The 16,431-nt window shown below is 37.4% G+C and overlaps 4 protein-coding genes and 1 non-coding gene across 6 annotated transcripts in view; 2 read left to right on the forward strand and 3 right to left on the reverse strand.

Moving 5' to 3' along the window:
- The window catches only part of LOC107692822 (H(+)/Cl(-) exchange transporter 3-like), a 52,332-nt gene extending 51,946 nt beyond the window's left edge, over positions 1–386 (reverse strand). Inside the window, exon 1 of the mRNA XM_016492028.1 lies at positions 287–386. The gene's annotated coding sequence lies outside the window, so the exon portion shown is untranslated. The remainder of the gene's footprint in view (positions 1–286) is intronic.
- A 1,280-nt stretch (positions 387–1,666) lies between these two features.
- On the reverse strand, positions 1,667–7,661 carry nit1 (nitrilase 1). Of its 2 annotated transcripts, XM_016492031.1 has the most exons (7): positions 7,150–7,661; positions 7,086–7,116; positions 5,753–5,989; positions 5,576–5,679; positions 4,227–4,363; positions 4,003–4,128; positions 1,667–1,997 (listed from the first exon to the last, which is right to left on the reverse strand). In XM_016492031.1, exons 1-7 carry the CDS (start codon positions 7,175–7,177, stop codon positions 1,737–1,739), a joined length of 924 nt encoding a protein of 307 aa, XP_016347517.1. In that variant the 5' UTR covers positions 7,178–7,661; the 3' UTR covers positions 1,667–1,736. The 2 variants fall into 2 exon arrangements, with proteins under 2 accessions (XP_016347517.1, XP_016347516.1); XM_016492030.1 differs by having other exon boundaries at positions 7,086–7,661.
- A 329-nt stretch (positions 7,662–7,990) lies between these two features.
- On the forward strand, positions 7,991–10,262 carry pfdn2 (prefoldin subunit 2). The gene is made up of 4 exons (XM_016492032.1): positions 7,991–8,152; positions 8,938–9,026; positions 9,335–9,458; positions 9,529–10,262. The coding sequence occupies exons 1-4, from the start codon at positions 8,081–8,083 to the stop codon at positions 9,712–9,714; spliced, it is 471 nt and encodes a 156-aa protein (XP_016347518.1). The 5' UTR covers positions 7,991–8,080; the 3' UTR covers positions 9,715–10,262.
- A 1,270-nt stretch (positions 10,263–11,532) lies between these two features.
- On the reverse strand, positions 11,533–11,614 carry trnas-gcu (transfer RNA serine (anticodon GCU)). The gene has a single exon. It is a non-coding gene; the product is annotated as a tRNA-Ser (tRNA).
- Positions 11,615–11,861: 247 nt separating this feature from the next.
- Positions 11,862–16,431, forward strand: part of LOC107692823 (beta-1,4-glucuronyltransferase 1-like) — a 5,949-nt gene continuing 1,379 nt past the window's right edge. The window contains exon 1 of the mRNA XM_016492029.1: positions 11,862–13,183. Coding sequence (XP_016347515.1) covers positions 12,080–13,183 — 1,104 coding nt within the window. The 5' untranslated portion in view covers positions 11,862–12,079. The remainder of the gene's footprint in view (positions 13,184–16,431) is intronic.

The raw sequence follows: 16,431 nt of genomic DNA on the forward strand, positions 1-16,431 counted from the left end.
GACACACGCACTCTCTCTCTCTCTCACACACACACTCACAGTCACAGACACACGCACTCTCTCTCTCTCTCTCACACACACACACTCACACACACACACGCACTCTCTTGCTCTCTCTCTCACACACACACACACACACACACACACACACACACACACACACACACACACACTCTCTCTGTGTGTGTGTGTGAGTGTGTGTGTGATCAGACCGATGAAATGAACCGACAGGTGCTTCTGCACGGAGCGAAATGCCTCTCCAACCACGCGGATGCGAGCGTCTTACCTCTGCGATGCCTCGAAACGAGCTCTGAAGACGCAAATCATCCCAGCAGCACGAACAAAACACGCGACGACATGTTCCTCTCAAGAACTGGTTGTCATTCTGCTTGCTTTGGCCCGGTCCTGCGTCCGTGACGTTCACTTCCGGTGTCCCCTCCGCCTCCTCCGTCATCACAGAAACGAGATTCATAATAATAAAAAAACTCATAATCTAATTTAAAATACATTATCATACCGCTAAATTAAATAATAAAACAAATAATAAAAATATAATTAATGTTAAATAAATGTTAATTAGAATAATGATGAAGCAAAAAAGTTTACTGCATAATGTTATTTTGGTACTATATATAGTATTGCGTTACTATAATATAGAAATGAATAATTTAATATTAAATTACAACAAATATAACTACATGAAACTGAATCAAAACAATAGAGCAATAAAACAGGTAGGTAATAGGAAAGGTTAAAACATAATATAAATAATAGAATATTATATATAAAGAACAATATACATAAAAATAGCATGCAACCTACCAGATTGGTAATATGAAACATAAAATTATATTTTTTATTGATAAAGTAAAGCAAAGATAGATAAACAAAATAAACAATACTGCAAAGTATAAATAATATTTGATATATTATATATACAAATGCAATTTAATATATATTTTTTTTATTTTATTTTAGTTTTAACAAATGTCATTTCTATATAATACATAAAATATAATAATAATAATAATAATAAAAAAGTCTAAAAATGAAAACAATGGAGCAATAAGAAGGGTTTTAATAATAATAATAATTATAATAAATTGTAATAAAAGTAAAAAATTATGCATACTATAAAAAAAATGCATAGAATTATTATATAAAGAATTAAGCATTATAAAGCAAATGACACCAGACCAGTCAAGCCATTTCTAATCCAACTTCAAATTTAATAAGAAGCAGTTCAGTCATTAATTAAATACACAGCAATTCATCACTGCATATTATTTATAACATACGCAATATGTGACCATGGACCACAAAATTTATGCATCATCTGAAAGCTCAATAAATCAGCTTTCCATTGATGTATGGTTTGTTAGGATAGGACAATATTTGGCTGAGATACAACTATTTGAAAATCTAGAATCTGAGAGTGCAAAAAAATCTAAATATTGAGAAAATCATCTTTAAAGCTGTCCAAATGAAGTTCTTAGCAATGCATATTACTAATCAAAAATTAAGTTTTGATATATTTACGGTAGGAAATTTACAAAATATCTTCATGGAACATGATCTTTACTTAATATCCTAATGATTTTTGGCATAAAAGAAAAATCTATAATTTTGACCCATACAATGTATTGTTGGCTATTGCTACAAATATACCCCAGCGACTTAAGACTGCTTTTGTGCTCCAGGGTCACATATTTCATTTAAAAATGTGTTGTAATGGATCAGTCCAGGCTGCAGTAGAAGTCCTGGTCTCTGCGGTGCTGCTGCACTGGCATGTCCCTCCGGACGTCCCGTAGTCTTTGCAGGTCAATCTGCACCAGTGTTAAACCCACATCTGAACCCCCACAGTCCCCGGTCACCTCACCCCACGGGTCCACAGCCAGCGTGTGTCCGAACGACGTCCGCTTCGCGTGATGAGCTCCGACCTGCGCCGCCGCCAGAACGAAACACTGCGTCTCGATGGCCCGCGCCCGCAGCAGAACCTGTCAGCAGAACAGCACTAGAGTGAAGGAGCACTGGTTTCTGTGATAGTGGCTGTTTTACTCACGCAGGTCACAAAATATGAAGCATTTCATAGCTTTCGACGACCATTTGTAAGGTGAAGAAGTCCTGTATTATCCATTGAACATCAGAAAACCTGCCAAACCGACATGATTCCTGTCTACCTCTGAGCCAGATTACAACTATTTGTTCAATTCTCAGCTGATTTTCACAAGCACGACATTATTTTATGTCTAGTCCTGATTTCAAGGTTAGAATTATAGCCGGTGTCATTAAAACCAGATCTGACTGCTTTCGTTATTTTGATAAGTGCATCGAAGCTGATAAAATAATCCAATTAGAAAACCATTCATTCTTTGTTCAGATTTCATACCATTTCAGACATTTTCATAGAAAATTACATTTAACAAAGAAAAAGATTAGCACCATTCAGTGTTTTTTTTTTTGTTTTTGTTTTTTTTGGTTGCATTGTGACAATATTTTCATGACAATTAAACATTTAAACACCCAAATTACAGTATTTTGTTTTAAAATAATTTAGAATAAAATTATCTTGCCATGCAAATAGCTATTAATAAATAAATAAATGCATACTCATTACTGTAATCCATAAAAGTATTTTTTTTGTTGCATTGACAAAATTTATGACAATTAAACAAAGACCCAAATTACTGTATTTTGTTTTTAAATAATTTATAATATAATAATATTGCCATGCAAATAGTTATTAATAAATAAATAAATGCATACTCATTACTGTAATCCATAAAAAGTATTAATGAATTATCATTTAAATATCATGGTAGTATTTTCTGTATTTTTATTCCTGCCTTTATTTAATTTGTGCTGATTTCAATAAAAAAACAATAATAAATAAACATTATATTTTTAATATAAAAATCCCCTTAATGATCACCTGAGAATTATGGGGGGACTCAATTAAGGCTATATTACAAAAAAAAAAAAAATTTTTTTTTTTTGCATTTTGACAATATGTTCCTGAAAATTAAATGTACTTGAAAAAACTGTATGTGTACCTGATAAAAACTGTACGTGATGGAAGTTTTTATTGATTTTTTTAACTTGGCATCATCAAATTAGGTAATAATAGGCCTGTTTTTTTTTTTGCAAATCAACATTTTGGTTTAATGAGCAGTAGGGCTGTCAAAATGGCTGAAAAACTAAATTCACATTTTTTACTTAAATATTATCAATATTCGAATTATATTCGAATTTAAAATGCATAATTTCAGTTAGGGTGAAAAAAAGCTTTTGGCTTCTCTCCTGAGGCCACAAGAGGGCGCATCGAGCAAAATATTACTAATGCACGTTTATTCAAAGCATAAGATAACATGACTATCTGTGAAAAAAGTGCATAATGTTTAAAATAACGTTTATAAACCAATTATAATTAAGTTGCTTAAACAACTATAAACAAAACAGCATCATGTATGTATGCATAGTTTAATACAAATGGCTGAAGAGTACATTTTTCATCTAAAAACATGAGATGCAGTGGGATGGGAAAAAAACAAAGTCTCGATATATGTTTTTTCAAAGTTGAACTTGCATTAATTTTACATGGTTTTCTAAACATGCGGCTCTTTTGTGCGAGATGCGAGTGCAACACTGATAGATGTCCCTCTAGAAAATGTGATAAATATGTGTTCCGTGTGAACGGCTTGGTTTGAGTTTTGATGTAAACAAGATCTTCTCCGCATTGATGTTCACTTTTTCCGCTATATTTGTGATGAACAACGCAGCAGCGCCGCATCTAGTGGCTTCAACTGGATATCCTAACAAAAACATTATAATGCAACGACACTTACATCGTCATCGCATCTCGTGCACCGCTGATAAGGCTGCCTCCTTAACGCACACCTAAAATTCGAATGCAGCGTTTTTGCATTTTAAATTCGACGAATATTCGAAATTCGATTTTTTTTTGACAGCCCTAATGTGCAGCGCGGTGTAACATGTTTTCACCTCCCAGTGTGCCGCTCCTGTGGCCACAGTGAAGGCTGATGGGTAAGTCAGGATCTCTGCTCCGTGTCGCCGCAGCGCTGATGACAGCTCAGGAAAACGCAGATCATAGCAGACGCCAAGACCAACCTACAGTGAACACAACACCATGACAGTATTACAGTGCACCTTAATATCAAGCCTGTGAGTCATATGGCTGCTTGTGTTGTTGTTTTGGGCTGAAGCACCTTTCCGATGGGCGTCTGGATGGGAGGCACCAGTCGAGGTCCGGGGACGGTGAAAGCACTTTCTTTCAGAGACACTGCTTTACTCGTCAGCTCCACATCAAACAAATGAGCCTTCCTGTACACAGACACCAGCTCGCCTGAACACACACACACACAACACACTACAACACATGCTTCTGCTGACTGTGGCAGACAACCATCTCATGCAAAACTCTATTTAACAAAGAAAACAGCCTATATTAGGATCATTCTTTTTTTTGCACTAGGACAATATTGTCATGACAATTAAACATAAACACCTAAATTCTAATGACTATTTTCTTATATAAAATAATTGGATCTTGCAATGAAAACAGCTATTGATGCTGATAAAAAATAAATAAATAAATAAGTAAATAAATAATAAATAACTTTTTGAAATATCATATATATCGAAATTAAATGCCATAAATATCAAATATGAGTATTTTCTATATTTGAACATGACAGTATGTTCAGCCTTTAATTCACGCTGGTTTTATTTATTTTTTAAAAATCAATGTATTACAGTATTTTTTAATATTTATAAAACATATGTATCATATTAATTAATCTCCTTTAATCACTTGAATCATCTGAGAATTACGAAAATTAAAGGCTTATGTTAGGACAATTTTTTTGAAAATTTTTTTCCATGTGACAATATTTTCCCGACAATTAAGTAATCTTAAAAGCTTAAATTACAATTACTTCATTTTATTTTTGGAATATGGAAATAAATAAATAAACAAACAAACAATTATTCATTACCGTAATGCAGAAAATATAAAGTATAATTTAAATTAGTTTAAATTTAAATACCATTGTAGTATTTTCTGTATTTAAACCTCATTGTAGCATTTTCTGCTTTTAATTTATACTGATTTTAATTATTTTTTTTAAATCATTGTATTTCCAGACAAATACTGTACATTTCATACAAAATTATTTGTATTAGAGTAGTTTTATAAATATTAAAATATGAAATACTGTAAATATTTAATATATGTAAATTATTAAATAAACATTAAATATTTTCTTATGATTTAGTAATTAAATATTAAAAATATATGTATTACAGTAATAAATTACCTCATTATAAAACGGAGAGTTCCGGTCCTTGATTCTGATTGGTTGAGCCGCGTTCGAAGCTGTTGTAAATTACACTACAAACATACACCTTTGTTTACGTCTGTGTGTCACGGCTTCTTGGTGCTTATTGCTTTATTAACAAACAGAAAATTAAAAAAATAATAAACATGTACAATGCACAGTGCAAAAATGACCCAAAACTGAGATTCACCCAAAGGACCACACGTAAGACTATGTACCTTGTCCATTCATGATAATATGGCTGTTATAAATGCGCCGGTCTGTTTTCCAGTCGTGTCCTCTCTCATGAAACCCACCCAGAGACAGCCACAGGTCCAGCTTCCTTAAACACACACACAAACACCTCCTGAGCAATCAGACGTTGTCAGTCGCTGTAGCAGTGCTCCGTATCGTACCTGGCCAGGTGTGAGTAACGGCTGATGATGTCCCCCTCCAGACTCTCGGACAGCTGCAGCGTCTCCTCGCGGTTTGAGCCGATGTAATCGAAGCCCTCCGGCAGGAACACCATACAGGCCCCGCCCTCTTTGGCCTGCTCCACCAATCGCGTGCAAGCGCTGAAGTTGGCCTCTTTGTCAGGGGTGGCGGTCATCTGACAAACAGCCGCCACAGGAAGTGATGACGACGACGTCATCCTGACAAACAAATGAAGAATGTGCCTAGGTTTCTATTAGCAGGCGATCTGACAGTCATTTCAGGTGCAAAGCTCCTCACTACAACCCGCCAAAATAAAAGTTTGTTTTAACAGTTTAATTACAACAGTGCAATAGAATCTACTTCTCAAAGTTACAATAATAATAATAATAATACAATTTATTAAAACACACAGAAACGCAAAGGTCTTCACTACAACCCGCCAAAATAAACGTTTGGTTTAACTTGAAGAAATTGTGACAGAAATATATTGCTATTGTAGAGTAGAAAGTACATCTCAACGTAATACTATTGATTAAATATTATTTATTGTTTATTAAAACTATTTAAAAACTTGAAACTTAATTTTTTTTTTTAAAGAATTTCACACAATTTCATAATTTTTCATTTAAATGTTTTAATTTAATCAGCAAACCTCTATTGTGCAGCACTGTGTTTGCCAAACAGATAAAAGGACTTGATCAAATTGCATTTTAAAAGATTAATTAAATTGTTAAAGTTTAATGCATTCATTTTTGTACCAGTACTTTTGATAATATATTTCTACATATATTACACAGAAACACAGAATCCAGAAAAAAATATATTAAAATAAATGTATAATCTATAGTTCCATGAAATCTCCTCAAATTAAAGAATAAATATCATATAAATCAAACAAAAACAATAAAAACAAAATAAATACAAATATAGTACATGTATTTAATTAAAGAAAAAAAAAGAGTTATTGTCTTCAGTCTGTTTTGACTGCCGAGGATCACAAGTGTGACCCTTAAATGAGTAATAAATGCATTATTTCTATATCAACCCCGGGTAGACTCAGTGTCACTGTTGCGCCTTCATGTGGACACTAAAGAAAACCGCACTGCAAAGTCAACAGACTAGTCATGGCTGTCCATTTATATTGCAACTACAACAAATGAAGTAAAAGCATATATTCACTAACACTTCTGTCATCAGAACCTCGTGCACATCTAAAACACAACAAAGAGGATCTGATATTAACATGCAAGAGCATGAGAAGTGTTGCACTGCACAAGGACAGAAACAAAACAGCATGCATGCAGAAACTCTTACCTGATCTGTCCTCGCACTGCCTTCGATCTCAAAGCCGACAGACCCACAGCAGCTGAAGGCCTTCGCGGTCTCAGTGCAGCAAGCAGACGCATCGACAGCCTGCGGAACTCAATTACTCTCACAGACTGAACTTTGAGCCCATTTCAGCCACTGCCAAGGCAATAACTAACCCTACAGCTGGCGCATTAAAAACACACGACGTAACTGACTCTACTCTCAGAATACGAACGCGGGTTAAAGAACAACCCAGTCGTTTTGTGCTAAATTACAGTTTATGTTTGGCTAAATACGCGTGCAATCCAGATACGATAGTTTAGTGTGGGCGAGGCTTATATGTCAGGACGCTGCCTCTGATTGGACAGAACTTTGGGTCTAAGTAATAATTCTTATATTTACCTACCTTGCATTTTCTACACAATGTTTATCACCAGTATCGGTATTGTAGTCTATTAACCAGCAGCATTAATCAGGTTTAAATGATTATAATTGCAGAAACTGCGCCGAGACCGCGTTGTCACGTGTTACATATTACTTTTCTCAGCGCAGAGCAGGACGGACCAATCGCAGGAAAGTCGATGTGATTCGCTGGAAAAGGTGAGTTTATTTATCTATTTACTGCAAAACTACATTTCCATCTATGTATATAATCATAGAATTAAAAAAAAAATGTAATCGTTTCGAATAAATGTCACCAATAAGACTGAAACGTCCTTAAAATTTGAATGCTGTATGTGCTTTCCGCGCCTCTTGTGGAACAGCAACTAACGTACTCTTCGCAAAAACCGGTAACCTGGAAAAAATATATATATATATAAATAAATAACAAATCTGGCAGGTGAAAATGGGAATTTTATGTGTGGTTTAAAAAAAGTCGTACAGCACCTTACGTTTCTATTCTTAGCGAGCAGTAATTTCAGTCAGGGATGTTCGCGGTCAGTCCCTCATGTGACCGTTGGGGGTCCTGACTCGTGCGGCGCGGTGTGGTGCAGTTCATCATGGCGGCGAACAGCAGCAACAACACGAGCGGTAAAAGCGGCGGAAAGCAGCCCGCGCCGTCCGCCGAGCAGGTAACGGCGCATTGGGTTTATTACAGTAACACGCGAACACTTCATCTACGCGTCGCGACCGAACCAGAGCGCGTCTGCGATAAACAAAGCCGCGAGCGTCCGACGCCCCTCAGTGCTTAGTAATGGATGTGTTCGGGTTGCGTTGTAAAGCATGTGTGTTGGGTGTGTAGTGCGTAGTGTGGTCGGTACAGACTGAGACGCGCCTGTGCTGCTTTATAGCTGCCATGCAACAATGCAAACCTCAGATCTGCTGCAAGAGAGATAAAAGACAGTGATTTCATAAATCTAGGTCTCCGCCCATTAGAAACTAGTACAGGCTCTTCTGTCTCCATGAGGAAAGTGCATCGTCTGCACGTCTGTCGCTATTCCTGCCATTCAACACTATAACACGGCACAGAAGAAACTATTAAGAGTGACAGTAATTGAGTCATGCAGGGGCATTGCTAACGAATTAATATTCAAAAATGAAGCTAACAGATTTTAGGTGCATCTCATATCCTGCAATAAACCCTTTAACGTCAGTTAACACACATTTTTTTTATTTGTATATATATGTTAATATTATGTTGTTATATTAAATATATAATTATTATAATTACCCTATAAAAATAATTCAAGCAAGCCTTTTTCCCCCAAGTCATCAAGGGGACAGAAAGCTTTTTCTAAATGCACCTGTATACTTGAACCTAATCATCTTACTATTATTATTTAATTTTATTATTTTACAATTTACCACCTTATTAATATGCATGTGCTGTTCATATGTGTGCTCGTGTTTGAATCAGGTGGTGGCTACTTTCCAGAGGATGCGACAGGAGCAGCGCAGTATGGCCTCGAAGGCTGCAGAGTTGGAGATGGAGATCAATGAACACAGGTGTGTTTAATCAAAGTGATGCACTGTGAAACCTTCCCTTCCTGTGTGGATGCTCTGCAGTGAATGGGTGCCGTCAGAACGAGAGTCCGAAAAGCTGATTCTGCGTGTTTGTGAGAAATCAGCTGTTTGGACTCTCATTCTGACGGCACCCATTCACTGCAGAGGATGCAATGCTGAGCAAGTGATGCAATGCTACATTTCTCCAAATCTGTTCCCATGAAGAAGAAACAAAGGCACTGATATATACACAGTCACGCCGTTGTGTTTGAAAGGCTCTTGTTCTGACGCTCATCACTTCCTCTTCACAGCCTCGTCATAGACACGCTAAAGGAAGTCGATCCGACACGGAAGTGCTTTCGTTTAGTTGGCGGTGTGCTGGTGGAGAGGACAGTCAAAGAAGTTCTGCCTGCGTTGGAAAACAATAAAGAACAGGTGCGACTCTGCTGCGGGACTCGCACACCTTTGCTCGATGCATTATTACCGCTTCTCTCTTTCCAATCAGATCACGAAGATCGTGGAGTCGCTTAACTCACAGATGCAGGCGAAAGGGCGGGAGCTGACGGAGTACCGCGAGCGCTACAACATCCGATTAGTCGGAGAGGACGACAAACAGGGCAAAGCGGACGCCAGTCAAGCCAAAGAGAGCAAAGGAGGCTCGAAAGGCAGCGCCGGAGTGCTCGTCTCCTAGTGGATTTTTCTTTAAACGCTGGTTAGAAATTGTTGGTGCTTTAATATTTGCGGAGAGACTGAGTTGGCATGTTTCTATTAAGTCTTACAGGTGCCAGTCATAAAACACGAAAGAGAGTGAAAGGCTCGGTTTTCATGCACATTTTGTTAAGACACAGCTCACAACAACACCTTGCCTATCCGAACATTTACAGCCGTTCGCACTAGCCAGTGTGATTTCAACTAAATAGGTTTCCGTTGTTTGCGTTTCAGTCCAGTTTGTCACAAATAAATAGTCGGTAAACATGTTTCATGTCTAAACGGACTGTGTAAATTCACCATGTCCAAATAGTTTTTGAGGCTTGACTTTCACGTTCTTCTGCTTTGGGAAGACTTAATATTTAGTAATAGAGTGAAATGTCTCGTACGGTGGACCTCTGACTGTTGACCGCAGCTCGACTCCATCGTTTATCGTGTCACGACTGTACACCTGTTGGACGAAGCCTTTTTATGTTGGTTTTGTTGCTGTGGTTGTTTTGGTTATTGAATTAAAAATGCAAAATTGAGCGAGATTTGTTCACAGTGTTGCGTGTTTTCTTCGTCACTAAAATCACACACTTGTTGGAGCAAAACATAAAAAGGGTGTGCGTGTTGCTGTTCACCATCAGTTAGTAAATTGTGTAAAATAAAATTATTATAATTACCAAATATTCATTTGATAATGACAAGTATAATATTAATAAAGCCCCAAGAAGCTACAGTGAATTTATAACAGCTAAGGGGGTTTTCACTGTGTGTAACGCCGCTTAGCTGTTATAAATTCACTGTAAACCATGGCTTCACGGGGATTATTGCTTTTATAAAACGGTTATTCCATATAATTAATAATAATAATTTATGCATTTAGCAGACGCTTTTATCCAAAGCGACTTACAGTGCATTCAGGTTATACATTTTTTTACCAGTATATACATATTCGTAGTAAGGTTTCACAGAATAAAACGGAGCAAATAAAGTGTAATGATATTAATAAAAACAGTATTCTTCCACCAAACAATGTAGTTCCTCAGAAACCGTTGTGGTTGACGAGCAACACAGAAGTAAACAAAGGTGTATGTTTGTAGAGTAATTTACAACAGCTTCGAACGCGGCTCAACCAATCAGAATCAAGCACCGGAACTCTCCGTTTTATAATTTATTTTAAAACACGGTTTTATTATTAAAATATTAATATATTTATTTTTATAGAGCTAATAATAATTTGCCACATTGTTTGAGATTAATATAACATTCATAATCTTTACGTTTGAGGTTTATCGGTTTATTTATCAGTATCTTGAAGCATTGAGGTGTAAGGAACGAAAAGCCAAAATAAATAAGTTAAGGATGTCGATTTGATGTCACTAATGTATGTAGTTTTTTTAAATTTGTGTTTATTTTTTATTATTACTTACATTTTTCGCCTTATTATTATTATTTTGTATCTATCAGTGTGAGTTGTCACTAAGTAAAGCATAAAAAAAAAAAAAAAAGTTTGTTGAGCGTACACGAAATTCCGCGAAAAAAAAACACGGCTTGCTTTACGGCAGCAACAAATGCACGTGTGCAGCCTATATTTATTTACGACAATTAATTCCACACACTTAACTGTAGGGGGCTCCAAAGTCTGAAAAATACACAAAACTATACAGTATACATCTGTCATTGTATATTATAATATCATGTTTAAAAAATATTATTATTACTATATTATATTATTTAAAACCAAACATTAGTATAGTGCAAAAACTGCAGGACTTCTCTTTTTAACCAAGCTCAAATTTAAGTCAAAAACGATTTCCGACGAGGATGGGATTCGAACCCATGCGTGCAGAGCACAATGGATTAGCAGTCCATCGGCTTAACCACTCGGCCACCTCGTCTGATGCGCCATGCTGACACTTGATCGTTTTGATCCATACAAAGTCACTTATAGGTAATAATACACCTCAGTTTATGTGTGTAGAGAATGTTTACTGATAGTTCTTCTTTCTGTTATTGAGAGGAATTGTTTATGGAGTCGAAACAGCCACACACACGCACGCCAGAACTAGGGAGTTTACGGTAACCGGAACGGTAAACAAATATGCGCCGCCGCCACGCGCAGTGCGTGCTGTACGCGAACGCGTTTCCCTCCCTGCGTGTTCACAGGCGTCTTTTCAATGCATGCATCCAAACATGCAAGTCGATTTCCGTTTAAACTGACCTGCAATGCAGATCAATGCAATGACTGCTGCATGCATGAGGGCTGCATAGCTAAGATAGCTGGCTAACCCTAGCTGATCTGTGTGAGCAGCACTCTCTGAGAACGTTTCATTGACATTAAACAAAAGCCACCAGTAATTGTAATGCATTTCTCTAAAAAATGCTCCGTGTTTAAGGTGGTGCTCAGTGCCCTTTTCATTGTTGCACTGTTGCAGCTTTTATATCTGTCTTTCCTCTCAAAATTGCACGGCAAACAGCAGCACTACAAGTATTCGGAGCTCTTCGGCTCCAAAAAGACAGCAAACCAAGGAGAGAAGAACCCCAGGCGGGAACATCTCAGGTACTCTTTATCTACAGGCGGGATCTTCGATGGGAGTGGACAGTACCGCATGTATAAAAACCTAATCAAAAGCGACTTCTCGACCAATCAGAAGCCAGGAGCGGATCCCAGATCGCACCACCTGGCTTTGGCCACGCATACGACTATCAACAACCTTCACCATTTGAGCTCTTTGTTGGAGCGCTGGCAGAATCCTCTATCCGTCACGATATTCGCCAACGGCCAAGATGTCAAGTTCGCCACGGCGTTTGTTTACGCCCTCAGCATTTTCTGCCCACAGGTTCAAGCGTTGGTGGACTTCCATCTGGTTTGCCACTCAGGTGAAATGGCCAGTTTTCCAGACCAGGATCGAGAGCATTTTGCCGGTCTGGAGGAGATGGGCTGCTCCGGCATCTTCGCCAAGCTCAAATCCCACCGAGACAAGTATAAGAACTATGCCATCGGCAGCAATGTCTCGTACCCCAACAATCTTCTCCGCAATGTGGCCCGCAGCGGCACAGACGCAGCCTACATCCTGGTCATCGATATCGACATGATACCCAGTGCCAATCTGCACCACCAGTTTGTGACCATGCTGATGAGGCGCGAACCAGCCGCGGACGAGGTCCTCGTGCTTCCCGTGTTCGAGATCAGACACACTCATAAGATGCCCGCGACCAAGTCGGAGCTGGTGCAGCTCTATCAGGTTGGCGAGGTGCGGCCGTTCTACGATGAACTTTGCCCTCGCTGTCAAGCTCCCACTAACTACTCACAGTGGGTCAACCTGGCCAGCAAGAGCTCTGGGCCGCTGGAGGTGGCGTACACCATAAACTGGGCCGATCCGTGGGAGCCTTTCTACATCGGTGCTCGAACGGTTTCTCTCTATGATGAGAACTTCAGGCAGTACGGCTTCAACCGCATCAGTCAGGTGAGTCGATGGAGAGGTGGACTCGAGCAGGAAGAATACACACAACTAAATTAGCCAAATTAAAAAAAATCATCCAATATTTAATCATTTATTATATTTTAATAATGTTAACACACACACACACACACACACACACACACACACACATATATATATATATATATATATATATATATATAATTACTAGTATTATTAGTATTTAATATAAAATATATATATTATAAATTTCAATTATTATTGCAAGCATATATATTCATGCCATAAAAATTAATATTGTAATATAATATTCTAAATATATTATAATATTTAGAATATACTCATTATATTAGTATTTTTAATTATTGTATATAAATATTCAATAATGAATATTAAAATTAATATAATATCCTAAACGTATTATACGATGTATTCAGAACGTCGTATATGTAATATAATAATTAATATAATTTTAATATAATGTTTTATTTTACATGCTATATATTAATATGAATTATTATTATAAGAGGTAATATTATTAATTATAGAATTAATAAATTAAAATCACGATAACGATATATCGCGATATCTATTGAAGTGCACAGATTATCGGGGATCACGGTAACGATATATCACGATGTATATATAAGTCTTATAGGAGTAATTGTTCTATAGAAGTCTATATATGGGAGTAGTTGTTCTATATAAGTCTATATATGGGAGTAGTTGTTCTATAGAAGTCTATATATGGGAGTAGTTGTTCTATAGAAGTCTATATATGGGAGTAGTTGTTAAAGATGTTTAGAGGAGCCCTTCATAAAGCAAACAAAAAGCCCTGCAAATTAATAAAAGAACAGGTTATAAAGATACTTCATATTTAATAGTATTTGATGATTTGTTAATTGCATTTAATATATTATAATTTCAATGAAACATTTGCATTAGGTATTTATTTATGCATAATTTGGTTTTTGTTTAATAATTTTAGTTTTTGTTGCATTTATGACCACGTTATGACCAGCAGGCATCACCAGCGTGTGGCGTTTTGAGTGATTCGAATCAGTGAATCATTTTGCGAAGCAAATGGTTCAATTGATTTAAAGCTTTTTTACCCCAAACTCGAATTATAGTGTCAATCGAGTTTTGAAATAACTTCTTTCTGTGAACTGATGAGGCTTCTGTACAGTATTCTACACAGTGCTAAAGACTATGTCGATTAGCATGGCATTATAAAATAAACATGATCCTTATGAAAAATGCCAGAGATGACTTGAACACAGAAAAAACATATACTGTTGTAATCGTGTGTCAATTCTCTTCACGTTTCGTCAGTCAAACATTTCTTTCTGCATTTTATTCAGCTACAGTGAAAGTCATTTGTTTTATTACTCCTATGAGTCTCCCTCGTGAACTTCCTGTGCAATGGCGCCCTCTGGTGTCGGGTATGAATGAAACAAATTACACGTGAGAGTTTAGCGCTGTGTACTTTTTGAAATATCATGGTTGTCGCTAATACCGGTATATCACGACACCCCTAATTAACACGACAGCGATATTTAGTTTTTTAAATAACACTATTATCGTCAATATTGGTATATGGCGACACCCCTAATGGCAACTGTGTTTCCTGCCGGCGATGGCCATTACTAACTGCATAATGCGCCATGCCACACCAGAGATTGCCTTACTATTGGGAGATACGAGGGTCTATATTACTTACTATTGGAGAAAGCGTAACGGTCAACTTGGATCACGTGTGCCTTAATAACCAATCACATTACAGCCTTGACGTCACTGAATTTGTGCGACTCTCAATCGCCGTTTACGCCATAAGCTGAATCTCACCTGTCGCAAAAGTCAGTGACTTCTCTTATAAAACGTCATTTTTTTCAGTGTAAACTCTAAAAATAGTTCTGTCATGACAACTCTCGGAGGGTTTGGCATGGTAATGTACATGACAATGTTAATGTATTTGGTCTTGGCGGAATAGATCTGCTACGCTGCTGCTACTGCGGCAGAGCAAGTCCCGAGACTTGCTATTGCCAATACATCCACAACATGCTGCTGTGAGCATGTAAGAAATACTGCTGCTGCACATATAACGCATATGAATAACCCCCATATAGCGTACATGAATCACCTCGTAGCAGATCTATACAGGTGGAGCTGGGGAAGGTGGAGGGTTTCTGAAGCAAGCTGCAACTGCTAGTGCAAGCACTAATTATATATTTGAATGTTGAGCAGCGAGCTCATTGACTACCGATACAGGAGAGAACCAATCAGCTGTGCCATGTGATAATGATGTCATTAGGTCAGACTGAGTTAGACCTATCGGACTGCGCCATCTAGAGTTTCATGCCAGAACTCTGTATTTAATAAAAAAAAATATATATAAAAGCGTAATTATATTTAAAAAAATATTAAAATAAAAATATTATAATGCATAAATATTACAGTGTAAATTTTACAATCAGCATACTACCATCAGATCATCTGATGACACACATTGCTGCATATGCAATGTTACCCCCAACACTGTTCTCCATAACATATTACGTGTTTGCAGACAGTCATTGACCAGCGCAGATGATTGACGACACTCCTGCATGCTGGAACTCATTTGACAGGGGTCAGTGAGGTCAGAGTCAGTATTGACATTCATTTAACTCAATCTGACCAGGGCGGGTGTTAGTCAACATTCATGCACATGCGTCATTCTGAAATATAGTCAACCAAAAGACCACCCTGACCTGAATACACTGTAAATTATACAGATCAGGTGTGGCACAGTGGTGGATGTACAGTAGGCTTGTAAGTTAAAGGTTGAGCATTCAATCTCATGAGCTACCACCATTGTGCTGTTAAATCTGTTGTAAATATTGTAAATAATTCTTAAAGCTGCTTTGGATAAAAATATCTGTTAAATGACTACTTGCTTAGCACTCACTACTGCTATATATAATTGGGCTTCTCAAACTCTCCCACCTCTTCACATTTTCCCCTTTCTTCTTCTTTCTTTTCGGCTGAAAAGCATGACTATATCTTCAAACAATAGCCAACTATATTTCCATACCTCTCAGAGATATCTAGCATGACGTGACCCGCAGTTCTCAGCCCACGGTGGGAAAGACTTCATCTGAAAACGGTCTTTGTAACGAAGCCGGTATCAGATACTGCGACGAAACTGCCCAGAACTTCACACACGCTCGAGCCTGGGAATGCACACGAACGCTACAGCCACATACCACAACCGATCTCTGACTGCAGACAAA

Source organism: Sinocyclocheilus anshuiensis, unplaced genomic scaffold, assembly GCF_001515605.1.
Source record: "Sinocyclocheilus anshuiensis isolate Anshui unplaced genomic scaffold, SAMN03320099.WGS_v1.1 scaffold674, whole genome shotgun sequence".
NCBI classification, from domain to species: domain Eukaryota; kingdom Metazoa; phylum Chordata; class Actinopteri; order Cypriniformes; family Cyprinidae; genus Sinocyclocheilus; species Sinocyclocheilus anshuiensis.